At 45.7% G+C, this 15,220-nt stretch overlaps 1 protein-coding gene across 1 annotated transcript in view; it reads right to left on the bottom strand.

Moving 5' to 3' along the window:
* Window positions 1-15,220, bottom strand: part of LOC142469937 (polycystin-1-like protein 2) — a 62,289-nt gene that overhangs the window by 28,225 nt on the left and 18,844 nt on the right. Inside the window, exons 12-21 of the mRNA XM_075576725.1 lie at window positions 14,867-14,984; window positions 13,313-13,457; window positions 11,638-11,841; window positions 10,351-10,496; window positions 9,891-10,085; window positions 8,484-8,609; window positions 6,545-6,709; window positions 5,746-5,870; window positions 3,275-3,401; window positions 688-819 (exon numbers count right to left, since the gene is read on the bottom strand). Coding sequence (XP_075432840.1) covers window positions 688-819; window positions 3,275-3,401; window positions 5,746-5,870; window positions 6,545-6,709; window positions 8,484-8,609; window positions 9,891-10,085; window positions 10,351-10,496; window positions 11,638-11,841; window positions 13,313-13,457; window positions 14,867-14,984 — 1,483 coding nt within the window. The remainder of the gene's footprint in view (window positions 1-687; window positions 820-3,274; window positions 3,402-5,745; window positions 5,871-6,544; window positions 6,710-8,483; window positions 8,610-9,890; window positions 10,086-10,350; window positions 10,497-11,637; window positions 11,842-13,312; window positions 13,458-14,866; window positions 14,985-15,220) is intronic.

Genomic DNA, 15,220 nt, shown 5'->3' with positions numbered 1-15,220 from the left:
TCATAATTAACTGTGTGGTACCCCACCTATTTTCATCATTAACTGTGTGCTACCCCATTTATTGTCATCATTAACTGTGTGCTACCCCGTTTATTGTCATCATTAACTGTGTGCTACCCGGTCTATTGTCATAATTAACTGTGTGCTACCCGGTCTATTGTCATAATTAACTGTGTGCTACCCCATTTATTGTCATTATTAACTGTGTGCTACCCCGTCTATTGTCATCATTAACTGTGTGCTACCCCGTCTATTGTCATCATTAACTGTGTGCTACCCCATCTATTGTCATTATTAACTGTGTGCTACCCCGTCTATTGTCATCATTAACTGTGTGCTACCCCATCTATTGTCATTATTAACTGTGTGCTACCCCATCTATTGTCATCATTAACTGTGTGCTACCCCATTTATTGTCAACAATAATAGGGGACAGTGCCTATGCCCCTCTGCCGCTGTCCCTTATTCTCTTTTGACGTTGCTTTGCCATGGCGACGAGTAAGGGACTTACAGAGGCCTTGCATGCTCCCCCATTTCAATGTTGTGGGGGAAAGCGCGGGGCCTCTGTAAGCGCCGTGCCCCACTCCCAAACATTTTTGCATGCCCCCCAGTTTGTGCACCCCTGCTTTACATGATGTATTTTACACCCATGGATGATGCACAAGTAAAACAGACCCTTGTATGCACCTCTATGTATTCACTGAGGTCCTTCACAGGTATGACTGATCCATTAGTGCTGGTGAGGGTGAGCCCGGCTACAGATCCACCGATATCAAAAGTGTCACTGGAGGAGAAGGGATTCACTGCAAAACTCACCATCTGAAACAGAGGGAACTCAGCTCACTGGCATGATAACAATTCTTCTCTCTACGTGCAGTGTACAATGATATGAATGTATCACGCTCAGGTGTACAGGACCAGAATACAATTCACCCTGTCACTGTATCGAGCTGTTTTGACTTGTACCAGCTCGTAATTTGGGGAGAATTTATAGAGAAGAATATTAGGACTAGGGGGGAGTTAGAGGATATTCGGAATATAGTTGGATGTGTGAATTGTTGCCTCCTGTGGCTCTCCGTTTCGTCTTATGGCTGGCAGTGAAACATCTTTGGTACACACTAAAATGGCCAAAAACAAATCTTAAAGTTAAAAGACTTTGATACCTAGAATCCTCATCATCGATATACACGTATAGAGGATGTCTAACATTTCCCAGGTCCAATAATGTAACTCTCTCCCATATGCTACACCTCTTATTACATGAGGAAGGTCATGTGACACCATCCCCAATATTTTAGGATTAACCATTTAGAGGGCCAACTGAATCCACTACATATTATAATGGGATAGGAGAGACTGGGACATCAATATTAGGGAGAAGGAACGGCTCAGTGAGTAAAGACACTGACTGGCACTGAGTTTAAAGCAGGGGAACCTGGTTCAATTACCGGGGTGGGCTCCTTGTGACCTTGGGAAAGTCACTTTATCTCCCTGTGCCTCAGGCACCAAAAACATAGATTGTAAGCTCCACAGGGCAGGGACCGTGTCTGCCAAATGTCTCTGTAAAGCGCTATGTAAAACTAGTAGCGCTTTACAGGAATAAACAAAAAAAATAAAATATTAATAGAACGTATTACACTGGCGACACACTTTATTCGAGCTCAGTTAGTCCCACGAATTTGGGTATACCCGGGTGTATTGAGGTTTGTGACTGTTTTCTGCCCGAGTGCATTGAGGTATTTTCCAGGCAGGGATTGAAGCATTTTATTCCCGCTGGCTGCAATACTGCACAGTATATATATATATACTGCATTACAATTCATGAATTTATGCCATCTGGTAGACACGCGAAGCATTGCAGCTTATTAAATCTTAATCATTATCATTTAACAGATCAGCCGCCCGTCAGCCAGGCATGAACCCAGGCTGGGAAGGCAAACGCAACGGGGCTTGTCAGAGGTGAGGAGCGGCGCATTCCAGGTATTTGCCAGGTACATACTGGGTATTTGCTCGAATAAAGTGTGTCGGTGCAGTATAACAAACACCTGTAAGGTGTAGACATCTCTGCTAAACCAGATGACATTATACAGTTACATCTCAATGTGGATTACAATCTCAAGATCTGGGAGATAATGTGAAAAAATTGAAAGAATTGTACATTGTGAGCCGTTTGGAGCAGGGGCCCCTCTTCCTTTTATTACTGTCATGTGTGAAGCGCTTATTCCCACAATGTGTTATATTATTATGTCACGTGTATTACTGCTGTGAAGCGCTATGTACATAAATGGCGCTATATAAATAAAGATACACACAAACTGATTCCCCTACTCTCCTGTTATTCAAAGATTATTTCAAACTGCCACTAGATGGCGATAGATTATTATCTACCGTAAATAAAAGGGGATTCAATGCGCTGGTGAGATAAGCGCCGTCACGCAGCACGAAATAAGGAGAATAAACATTTCTTTGCTTGTATCACATGTGATTAATCCCAGGTCCCGTCTGACACGGATCGTGCAGGGGGGAAGGGGGATTGCAGACGGGATCTGCGGCTTTAACACGCTCACTGCTTCATTCCTGGGTCAGTAACCCCTCCTTATGACACTAAAGAAGCGGATCCAGCAGCTGGAACGTATGGAAAGTAATTGGATACAATGATCCTCAGAGACACATTCTCCAAATTCTTCTATTGGCATCGAATAATAATAGCTTATGTCCAGTGTGTTCTCGTGTCCAGTGTGTTCTCGTGTCCAGTGTGTTCTCGTGTCCAGTGGGTTCTCGTGTCCAGTGGGTTCCCGTGTCCAGTGGGTTCCCGTGTCCAGTGTGTTCTCGTGTCCAGTGTGTTCTCGTGTCCAGTGGGTTCCCGTGTCCAGTGGGTTCCCGTGTCCAGTGGGTTCCCGTGTCCAGTGGGTTCCCGTGTCCAGTGGGTTCCCGTGTCCAGTGGGTTCCCGTGTCCAGTGGGTTCCCGTGTCCAGTGGGTTCCCATGTCCAGTGTTCTTATCTCTATGTTACATGCCCTTCTATTCAGCGCCTGCACTATTGTAACCCAGACGTGACATTTGCAGGAACCTTGGTTAAATATGACTTGCATTTCCTAATGGAGAGATCGGTGTATGTGAGGACCGTACAGAGCTGTGTATAATGTCAGACGGGTAGAAGAGACTCCTGTCATATTAATAACAGTGGATGCTCTAGGTGTGTGTCCCGCTGCATCTGTTTCCAGGCGAGGACTGAATGCCGCCTCACGTGTTTGCGGTGACAATGTGACACTTACCCGCAGATCTACCGCGTCTTGGCTTTCTATGGGAACGCTGAGGGAGGAGAGTGCGGGGAGAGTAAAGGTGGCCATGCTGGAGTCCCCAACATTCACAAAGGTCCCCTCCAAGTGGTCAGACGGCAGCCTGCGAGCAAGCGGAGGAAGGGAGAAAACCAGTCCTGCTTGTTCAACATAGTGAGAAAAGTAACAGAGATAACAGAAGTAACAGAGGTAACAGAAGTAACAGAGGTAACAGAAGTAACTGTATTAGTAAGTGTGAATTACTCCGTATCTCACTATATTAAACTCGGAAGGAAAGGACACACTGGGGACACATTATCCATTTGATGTATATTTGATCACTTTGCTCCCAGTACGGTGCAGGCTTCTCTGGGGTTAAACATACATTTAATTCTATCTGTAGGCCGCTCTAAATGTGACACGTAGCAACATCAGGAGGTCAGTTTCCATCTTTAAACATGTATTTGTTACCAAAAATAAATATGGTTCTTGATTGGACCCCAGGGAGTATCAGTGGCTCAGGCTGGAGGTACTCTCTGCGGGGAGTATCAGTGGCTCAGGCTGGAGGTACTCTCTGCGGGGAGTATCAGTGGCTCAGGCTGGAGGGACTCTCTGCGGGTAGTATCAGTGGCTCAGGCTGGAGGTACTCTCTGCGGGGAGTATCAGTGGCTCAGGCTGGAGGTACTCTCTGCAGGGAGTATCAGTGGCTCAGGCTGGAGGTACCCTCTGCTTGGAGTATCAGTGGCTCACGCTGGAGGTACTCTCTGCGGGGAGTATCAGTGGCTCAGGCTGGAGGGACTCTCTGCGGGCAGTATCAGTGGCTCAGGCTGGAGGTACTCTCTGCGGGGAGTATCAGTGGCTCAGGCTGGAGGGACTCTCTGCGGGCAGTATCAGTGGCTCAGGCTGGAGGTACTCTCTGCGGGGAGTATCAGTGGCTCAGGCGGGGGGTACTCTCTGCGGGGTGTATCAGTGGCCCAGGCTGGAGGTAATCTCTGTGGGGAGTATCAGTGGCTCAGGCTGGAGGTAATCTCTGTGGGGAGTATCAGTGGCTCAGGCTGGAGGTACTCTCTGTGGGGAGTATCAGTGGCTCAGGCTGGAGGTACACTCTGCGGGGAGTATCAGTGGCTCAGGCTGGAGGTACTCTCTGCGGGGAGTATCAGTGGCTCAGGCTGGAGGTACTCTCTGTGGGGAGTATCAGTGGCTCAGGCTGGAGGTACTCTCTGCGGGGAGTATCAGTGGCTCAGGCTGGAAGTACTCTCTGTGGGGAGTATCAGTGGCTCAGGCTGGAGGTACTCTCTGCGGGGAGTATCTGTGGCTCAGGCTGGAGGTACTCTCTGCGGGCAGTATCAGTGGCTCAGGCTGGAGGTACACTCTGCGGGGAGTATCAGTGGCTCAGGCTGGAGGTACTCTCTGTGGGGAGTATCAGTGGCTCAGGCTGGAGGTACTCTCTGCGGGGAGTATCAGTGGCTCAGGCTGGAGGTACTCTCTGCGGGGAGTATCAGTGGCTCAGGCTGGAGGTACTCTCTGCGGGCAGTATCAGTAGCTCAGGCTGGAGGTACACTCTGCGGGGAGTATTAGTGGCTCAGGCTGGAGGTACTCTCTGCGGGGAGTATCAGTGGCTCAGGCTAGAGGTACTCTCTGCAGGGAGTATCAGTGGCTCAGGCTGGAGGTACTCTCTGCGGGGAGTATCAGTGGCTAAGGCTGGAGGTACTCTCTGCGGGGAGTATCAGTGGCTCAGGCTGGAGGTACTCTCTGCGGGGAGTATCAGTGGCTAAGGCTGGAGGTACTCTCTGCGGGGAGTATCAGTGGCTCAGGCTGGAGTCACATTATGCGATTCCGATGTGTTAACCCACTCGGTGCTGGAGAAGCTGAGATGAAGGTGATCAGCACCCGCATAACTGAGGCTGAGCTCAGACAGAAGGCGATGCGAGGTGTGTGCACACGCCGTCGCAAATTTGGGTTGTGCGGTGGGAGTTTTCAAACTGAAAACTCCACCGGCGGCAAAGCGCAGCGTTGTCGCTGCGACATTTTGCCGACACAACCCAAATTGAAATTTGGGGATACAGTCGCGTGACACGAGCTGGTACAGCCAATAAAGGCGAACCAGCACCGTGACGCGTTCGGAACACGCCCTCGCCACGCCCCCAAACGCCGCGATCTGCCTCCTGCAGTTTGAGCACAGATCGCTGTGCCGCAGGAGCGCGAACGCTAGCAAGCTGCCGTAGCATCCTGTCTGAGCGAGGCCTAGGTCTCCCAGAGGCAAATCTAGGGCAGTGACCGGGAGCGGGGACGTGATGCACTTTTATGGGGATGCCTTTTTTTGTACCAGTATTTCAACCTGTGATAGACATTTCCCCAATGGCCCTGCAGATCTCCGCTTGGTCGCTAGGATTGTGGAGTCTCTCTGAGCCTTTCCAGTGAAACCAGTCCTGTCCCGTGTAAGGAGGGGTTGGCATGTTATTACGCACCTGTTTATATACATGGTAGCAGAGGGTGCAGACAGTATGGTGGGCTCACTATCTGGTAGCTTCCCCATCAGTAGAGCGCTCTGCAGGTTTCCCACAGTGCTTAGTAATTGGAGCGACACTGCACTCTAATGGAGAGATAACTGTTACAGTCGAGCTACAGCGAACCTTAAAATGTTACAGAATGCTTGTTTGTATGTATGTGTATATATACACACACACACACACACACACACACACACACACACACACACACACACACACACACACACACACACACACACACACACACACACACACATATGGGCCTGTTTACTAAAGTCACAAATACAAAACCAGTGCAAATCATCAGCACCTTTGATAAACAGTGCAAAAGAATTGCAGCAGGTTTTTTGATGATGAAGGGTGATGAAGGGTGTAAGTGTAACGTCCCAGAATGCCGACACTCTGTAACTGTATGTAGGGTTTAGGGTTAAGTAATAATCCTATTTTCACTACTAATGTGTGCTATGGGCGGTACTTTCCATGTACACACAGATAAATGTCGCTCTTAGACTTGTGATGTTATTTGTGACGCTTGAAGGTTGCAAGTACTGATATACGCCACAGAATTCGGCTTCTCCTGGCACAGCACAATCCTGCCTTCTCGTTTTTCTTCGCCCTGTTTTACAAGGCAGCGCGGCTGAAGAGATGTTTGTGCTGTTCCAGAGGAAGCAGAAGCCGCTTTATATGAGGGTCGTATCCCACAATGCTTTGCAGGCCCCTCTTGAACTGACAGGGGTAACAGAAGTTAACTCATTACCTGCACTGAGTCTGCCCCGGTGCTCTCACCACTCACAGTGGCATCTAGCACATTGCTCACAGCAATAAAGAGATAGTTTGCTGCCTCTTTCCTTGTCTGGTCTGCTTCGCTGCTCACAGTTAGTAAGGACTTGCTGACATCGTTCAGGGCACTGCTGGCTTCCACCTAAGTAGGACAGTTGAGAAGAAAATGGTCCTTATGATCAAACACGTTGGAATCCCAGATTGCAAATCCCAAACCGCAGCCTAACGCGGAATATTTTACATCTCCAAAGTCCCTACAATTTATAGAAAATGTCATTTAAAGACCAGGGGGCCTATGCAGAGAGCAGCGCTATTTCGAAATTCGCCATTTTTTGGAGAAAATCGCGCAGAAAGCAGCAGAAAATGGCGAGTTCCGAAAAACGCGCCAATTTTTCTTTTCTATTTGTAAAACTCGCCTCGCGGCTGGCGAGAACCTCAATCTCGCCAGTTTTAAAAATATCCGTATGCAGAGAGGCGCGAACGGCATCTAGCGGCTGTTCGCGCCAATAAAATGGCGCGATTGTCTCCTTTTTGCCTCGCCAGAAAAAACTGGCAAGAAGCTGCCGCTCGCGGCCATTGCAAAGGGAAAAAAAAGGCGCGAATTTGTTTTTACACGTTTCTGAAGCGCGCATCTCGCCAATTTAAACTCGCCACACGCATCCATGTTAAACATAGCAGAATTCGCACTTTTCTGCATATGGAGAATAAAACTCTCCAAAAAAGCTACTTTTTAATAAATTCGCCAATTTTAAAATTCGCTGCTCTCTGCATAGGCCCCCAGGTCTTATGTGTGTGTGTGTGACATTTTTCATTGTAAACCTGAGTACAACAGGTAAGGAATGACCTTTAGGAGCGCCATTTTCTAAACGGGAAACGTGCAAGTTTGTAATTATACCGAGTACTACTTTACATTACAGCATGTAAGATCCCAACATCAATGGCCGCTTGAATTGTGTCAATACATATAATTTTAGGTCATAAGAGAGAATTGAGAGAAAGCTGACACAGATCACTGGTATGTAGAACATCTATGTAGGTTCATTGAAGGTATCACAGGTTTACATCCTAAATCAGCGTTTCCTAATCTGGAGGGCCCAGGGCACGTCAAATGGGAGATCAGACTGACAGAAGGGACACGCATACCGGGAGAAACAGAAAACGGCTCCGGGAAAAAAGGAATCTCAACACATAGGAGGAAAGGGGCAGTTTGACCGCAGGCTGAGGCCCACCCCCCCCCCCCCCCCTTAGCCACTAAGGTAATGAAATAGGCTGTTGTTTTATTTTTATTACCTAGGGTTGAATCCGGGGGTCTCCGTAGCTGAAATGAATGTGGGTCAGCTCCAGAGACCCCCAGAGGCCCCAGGATTCAATCCTATGCACTAAAAATAAACTCTGTGGTATGCAAACCGCGATTCCGACCTCGCCACCCTTTAGCTTGTGACAAAAGAATGCACGTTTTTAAAGTATGATGTGAATAGCAGTTACTGACAAAAAATGCAAGTTTGGTTATTTTTCAGCTACCGCACTACTTGTTATAGCCAGAGAATTAACGCTTGTTAAAAAGCCGTTTAAGCACGATATTACCATGTTATCGAAGCTTTGTGAATAGCTAAGCCTGCAATATCGCTCTAAAAGGGCATTTAACCAGCATTAATGCACTTATCGAAGTTTAGTGAATAGGCTCCTTAGTCTTTCAAATGTCATTTTTTTCAGGGCCAAACTGCAAATCCCAGGGAAAAAATGTGTATCTGCTGTTCAATTGAGGGTTGGCACCAACGACAAAACAAGGGCTTTTGGGCAAGTCCAGGGTAATAAGGCTGGGAACCACTGATAAAGAAAGCCAATCATTGCACACGAGCATACTAAAGCCGTGCAGGAGCTGGGTATTAGAAGGCACGTCTTGTGTTGCTGCTCACCTGGGCTGAAGAAGAAAGCTCCTCGCTCCTGAATGTGATGTCTTTCAGCACCTCGGACATCTCAAGAGCTGTGTGCGTGGACGTGACATTCACAGCCGAGAGCGCTGTCAGCATCACCTCTCGTAACTTGCACGAAAAGAAGGGAGTTTCAGTGAGTGGTACTGGAAGTCACCTTTACCAGGGGTGCGCAAAGTGGGGGGCTCGCAAGATTTTTCAAGGGGGGTGTGGCGGTTGCAAAGGCATTTAAATTAAATGCCGGGGGGTCGCGTGAGGCCTCTGCAGTGTCTCCTACCTTATATTCGGCCGCGCGTCGCCATGGCAACGTGGCGTCAAATGACGCCGTGGGGTCAAGTGATACCATGTGACCCCGCGCTTCATTTGACGCAGGATTTTAGGTTGGGGGGGGGGGTCTGGCAGGTAGGGGGGCGCAACACACCAAGTTTGTGCACCCCTGATCTACACCATGCAGTGCCTCCTAATCTTGTCTGCCAACTAACTTTCACAGTGTGAGCCTCTTACATTCAGTAGTTAGGAGATTGACAGGTTGAAAATAGACAACCTGTGTTCAATTTAGGCGAAGAGATACGTATCCAATATTTGTATTTATATTGATCTAGAGGACGGCAAACAAAAAACCTCAGTGAAACTTTATCCAATTATCTCTCATAAGGGGAAAAATAAATTCCTTCCTGACTCCAAGCATTGGCAATCAGATTACTCCCTGGATCAACATCCTTCCCATGTTTACTTATTTGGTATATCCCTGTATACCTTTCCTTTCTTAAAAGATGTCCAACCTTTTTTGAACAAATCTATTGTATCTGCCATCCCAGTCTCCATGAGTAATGAATTCCACATTGTAACTGCCCTTACTATAAAGAACCCGTTCCTTTGTTGCTGGTGAAATCTCCTTTCCTCCAACCTAAAGGGAAGCTCCTGAGTCCTTTGTACTGCCCGTGGGATGAATAGTTATTTTGAAAGCTCCTTGTATTGTCCCCGAATATATTTATATATGGTTATCATATCCCCTCTTAGACACCGCTTTTCTAATGTAAACAAATCTAATTTAGCTAGTCTGTCTTCATAAATCAGATTATCCATCCCCTTTATTAATTTGGTGGCTCTTCTCTGCACTTTTTCCACAATGTCTTTTTTATGGAGTGGATTTTGAAATACACATTAGTACAGGAGCTTTGTAACAGTTCTTATCAGGCTTCGTACAGGATATCCGCTTGCACATCCCCGGGATTCTAGCGTCTTCTAAAGCGGATGCTGTTTCCGTACATACCAGAAATACAAATTAGAATAATTACAGCTCCCATTGCGAGCCGAAATCTTTATCATCTTTTTTTTTGCTGGCCTCTTCAATGCAAGTATATATTAACGTTCCCTGAAAAGCAGCTTAACCTCTTTCTTGGTGTCTCTTTGCAGTGACGGTCTGGGACTGTCCCCAAGAAGCTCCTGATTTAAGAGAGAAGATACCGATTTATACAGCTGGATTAGTAAGCCGCTGCTGTTCTCTCCCTTTAAGATGTCCGTTGATTTCTCGGACACGAAAGACCTCAGGGTTTGGCTGATACTGTCGGCCTCGTCATATGTCACCTGCAAGAAGCACAGGGAGCACATCAGCTGATGTCGTGGTATCACGCGTTAGCAGAACTGACTCGCATTTCTTGCAAGGAGCGGGGGAAAGGCGTGGTTTTCACGTGGATCTTACTCAGTACTTGTATCGGATGATACATTCGGCGCCATGGGTTTCTGAAGTTTAACCTCTTGGACGCCAGAGGGCGTTGCTGACCTCTCTGGTGACCCAGGGGTTAAGAGCATGATGGACTACTAGGTAATAAACAAATTCACCTATCCTTACCTTGACTGTCACTGCCGTGTGGACTGAAGCCCCAAAGTTGTTACTAGCAGTAACTGTAACGTTTAAAATAAAGTTGTTTTCCTCTTCTCCCACTGGCAGGTAGATCGAGGGAAGCTCCAGATTGGAACCACAATAGAGCTGAGAGTCTAAAACAAACATACACACAAAACAACAATAATGACATGCATGTTACCTGCAGGAGGATATACTCAGCCCTTGCAATATGTTGCACGATCTGGTAACGAAGGCGTTACTTCATACTTCCTCTAAGGAGCTTTAGATGATACAAATGTAACATGGTAAGCCAATTCTACCTGTCTCTCCTCCCTGTCACGTCAGTCCTAAGCAGTCTGGGCAGTGACAGGCTAATCCGTAGACTTTTGACCCCCCCCTACATGCTCCTCTCTGATGGAAAGTAGTGTGGTGGTGACTCATGGCCTGTGTAAGCCTATCAGGGATAGGTATAGACCATGAGCCCGCCCCATCTGGTTCCTGATGGGAGGGAGTGCCACATTTAGTCAGTCCTGGTCTGGAGGAGGAAGGGACCAGTAGGGCTGTGAGTCTCTCCCAACGGGGATGAGCGTGCCCACCCCCAGTCCTTCGGGACTGGGGGAACATCTGAATAAACCAACAGAGGCCCTGTAATACCTGGGGTCAGCACCATCTATAGGCCTGGAGCCTCTAAGACTCTGCACCGCTGGCTATGGAACATCTAATCCAGTGACTGCAATAGAGATCCTTTGTTCATCATACCCCTGTCTAAGTGTCAGTCCCTGGCAGGAGGAAAGAAGTATGCAAAACAGACACCCTGGAGCCCACTACGGCTGGAGGCGCTAAGCACCCTGAGAAGAAGCTCAGAGAAAGAACCTAAGCCTGCCCTGATCTCCCACCATCGCAGATCAAACTCAGCTCTCCTGACCCTAACAGGTACTCGCACACACCCTAGGTAGCAGAAGCTGTGTATCTCCCACTGGGGGGGGGGGGGGGAAACAGTGCTACACAAAAATGTAGAGATTAACGGTATCATTATATAATAGCCCATATTGATATGCACAATGCAGTTAAAACCACCTGTGTTTAACCCTTTATTTGCTTGGCGTGACAGATAGCCATGACACCACAAAGTTATGATCTCTGGGTTTTGGTTTTGGGGGTGAGGGGTTGTTCTTTATACACCAGCTATGCATTATTTAATTACACTTGCAGTACTCTGTGTGTATTTTGATTACTTGCAACGTGTAATTAGCCCCATCTGGCAACGAATGGGGTTAAACCAATGATGCTTACTTGGCTTGGGGTAGACGCAGTAAGTGGTGGAGACGCGCTCGTCTTCGGTACAAGAGCGCGTACGAGAACAGGGAGTGAGGCAGGAGATTCGGAAGCGGGTCAGTACCGAGCCCTCTTCTGGAGTAATAGTACAGGTGGGTATTTCTGGAGGGGACACGGTGCTCACGAGTAACGTCTCCTCTCCATACTCACGGGAATTCATAGCTAGAATGGGTAAATAGATCGCAAGAGGTTGTCACGTTCATAAACTACAAGTGTCAGGACCAGCACGAGGGAACCGGAAAGTATGTCCGTTTTTTTTATTCAAACATTAATGTTATTTGGTTTTTTTTGTGAGTTCCTGGACCACTAAGCTCCTGGAGTTTTAAAGATCAAAATGAGAAAATCAGTTTATTTCCAAAGCAGTTTATACAATTTTGTTTGTATGTTTTATTAACATTTCATATGTATGAGGATAAAACTACCCACCGCACACCGGGAAAGCTATAATGTGTTTGTATTTTTTAAAATCCCAATGTTGACATTCTTGTAAGTGGAAAAACAAGTAGTGTAAGAAATTTATCCGAAATCATCGTTTTCTTGCATCTTTCTTTCGCTGCACCTTTAAATGGCCAAAGAGAGACCTGATAATGTTTCCTGATTACAATTTGCAACTATATACTGGCATAGCACCATTGAATAAAGTCATTAAACGCAGAAGTCCAAGCTGGGGTTTTTATTTATTTATTTTTTCCCTTTAATTTGTGCATCAATACAAACCAGACAATGATAAGTAATTAGCTAAGTTGCCGATCGATTCGTTCTCCTGTGATTGATCGGCAAAGATTCGGCTCGAGGGCTCACTAAATGGCTGCAGAGGAGTATTCTGCAGCCAGTGGAACGCATTTGCATATTAATATGACAAAGTTCTATGGGGAAGATCATGTGACCAGGCAGTCACTAGATACAATTGGTGCACTGCTAGAGAGAGGGCAGGGCTCAAAAAGGGGTGTGCCAGAGCCTGTTTCAGAAGCGGAAGGGGATGTGACTTTGTAAATGGTTGCTATAGAAACAAAAATGCTTGCACACTGTAATACATTAAAATGTCAATCAGATTTGTTTAAAAAATTAACAAAATGCTACAAGTATTTTCTTATAGTACAGAACTGATTTATTTTACACACATGTAGGATATTGCTGGCACTGGAGCTTTAAAAGTAAAATCCCGTCTATTCAGAATATAAAGGAGACAACGCACAGATTCTTTGTAAAAATACCCTTACTTTTAAGTTATTACATTTTTTAATATTTCAGATTAGCAGAGTAAAAATACACATAGCGAGTCCTTTGAGAATAACCTGTGTACCAGCGCTAGGTATGTTATACAGCCCTAAATTCTTTTATGGGTGTTTCACCTTGTTTATATCGAATTACGTTTGAACCTTTAAAAAGTTACAAACCCCCCCCAAACAGATATACTTGAATACATGAAATTAAGGATCTAAGCCTTAGGTGGAGATTATATTTCAAACAACTAAATTAGAAAGAACCAAATTATAACAAAACAATTACTCATATTTCACTGGGAAATCCCAAAAAAATTACTTTTAGCAAGTGGGATTGGTCATGGCCTTAACCCCCATCTAGCAACGGTTGAAGGGTTACACCAAACTAATATACAGCTGAGAACACCTACCTGTCAACTTTATTCTGAAGGCGGCTTCTGATTGGCTCTTTATGACCGTACTGTTCAGTACCAGGATGGATGTGCCACTTTGTAACAAAGCCAGAGAGCTCTGTCTGAAGTCATGAAGGTGACAGGCGGCTGGAAGCGGCACGGGCTGAAGAATAAGAAGAACAGAGCTTGTCTTTATAAACGTGTGCAAAACGACCATGAACACCAATAGCAGCACACAGGTGCACGCAAGGACCAAAATCAGGCATGTTTGGGGTTTTGGATCAAAAAATATTTTTTTTTAATTGGAAAAGTGCTTTTTTTTTTATTAGTGAAACTCCACTGATGCTAAAATCTGTGAGGCTGACACCAAATGAGTGAGACGCGCAGAAAATCAGTGAGAGTGACATGTGTAGGCGCAGTGCGTGGGATGTGTGAATAACTTGAATTGGAAAGGCCTAATAGAAATCGACAAACTGCAAAAGTAGAGGTAGTGTTATCATTGACGTAAATACCTCCCAAAACCCTCTATACAACACGTGGAGAGATACGGTGAACACACCTGAGAAATCACCTAATTTGAATATGTAAATTATATTCAAATGATTTAAACTGGGCTCTTTTGCAGGTATCTCAGGTGTGCGCACAGGTACCTAATCTCTCTCCTCCCCTTTGCAGGGTACGGATGGGAATAACGACACCTTCAGGTAACACAACGAATGTAACGTTAAGTCCCTGTGTGAACCTTGACGGACCTTTGTGAATGTTTATTTTTTTTATTTATAAAAATATTTTACCAGGAAGTAATACATTGAGAGTTACCTCTCGTTTTCAGGTATGTACTGGGCACAGAGTTATAACAATACATGGTTACATTCAAAGAACAGGGTTATACAGTCAATTCACAGACATTTCATGGACAGATAAGAGTTGAAAAATTGGGTACAGGGGATAAAGGGCTTGTGAGTTTCAGATTGAAATAGAGAAGCTTTAACATCACCAAACATCAGGAAACGGCTCACACCCATTAGCTGCGCCAAAGGCTGTCCACCTTTGGAGCGACGCAGATGTACACTGAAGGGGCTCAGGCTGAATGCAGCTGTGAATTCAAAGTTGTTTGTGTCCTTTTGGCTCATTAACATTCCAGTGGGTGGGGTTGACGTTCCACAAAGTACAAGCAAATGTTAACCCTTAGCACGCTGGTCCATATGTGCTGTTAGGAGGAATGCCTCTTTTGCATATAATATTATGTTTATAGTATAGTTAATGCAATGCTGTTTCGAGGTGAAAACTTGATTTGATGTTACGTTATTGGCCTTTGAAAATTAAGGCAAAACATTAACTCACTTTTCCAAGCTCTGTGGATCTGAGCCTATGTATTCCAAGTTGTTGTAGCCATAATTGTCCTGGAGAAATGCAGATTCACTGCAGGTTGTGGTACCTTTTAGCGATTCAACAGTTCTTCAAAGGTTAAATTGTAGTGTATAGAGGTCACACACCATCATTATTTAACCAGTACATATGCATCAGATTGCACGCAGAGGTGAGTAATTAACCCATCAACATTTAACTCACCTTTATGGGGAAGTTGGTATCAAGATACCAATTGTATTTGGCTCCTTCACAGTTGTCACAACTAGCGCTAAAAACCATGTCCTCATCCAGGTTTATTTCCTTACAGTTTTTCTTACAACTGCAAAACAAGGGAGGCGCTTTGTGAATCATGCATTGCAAAGTGTTATTGTACTAAGACAACTTGAATACAACCATATGGGCCATACTAACAGAAAGGCTGCTGGGAATTACATGTCCACACTAACAGAAAGGCTGCTGGGAATTACATGTCCACACTAACAGAAAGGCTGCTGGGAATTACATGTCCATACTAACAGAAAGGCTGCTGGGAATTACATGTCCACACTAACAGAA

Source organism: Ascaphus truei, chromosome 19 (genome assembly GCF_040206685.1).
Source record: "Ascaphus truei isolate aAscTru1 chromosome 19, aAscTru1.hap1, whole genome shotgun sequence".
Lineage (NCBI taxonomy): Eukaryota > Metazoa > Chordata > Amphibia > Anura > Ascaphidae > Ascaphus > Ascaphus truei.
The sequence above is the reverse complement of the archived record's forward strand: the minus strand, read 5'-3'. Positions and strand labels throughout refer to the sequence as shown.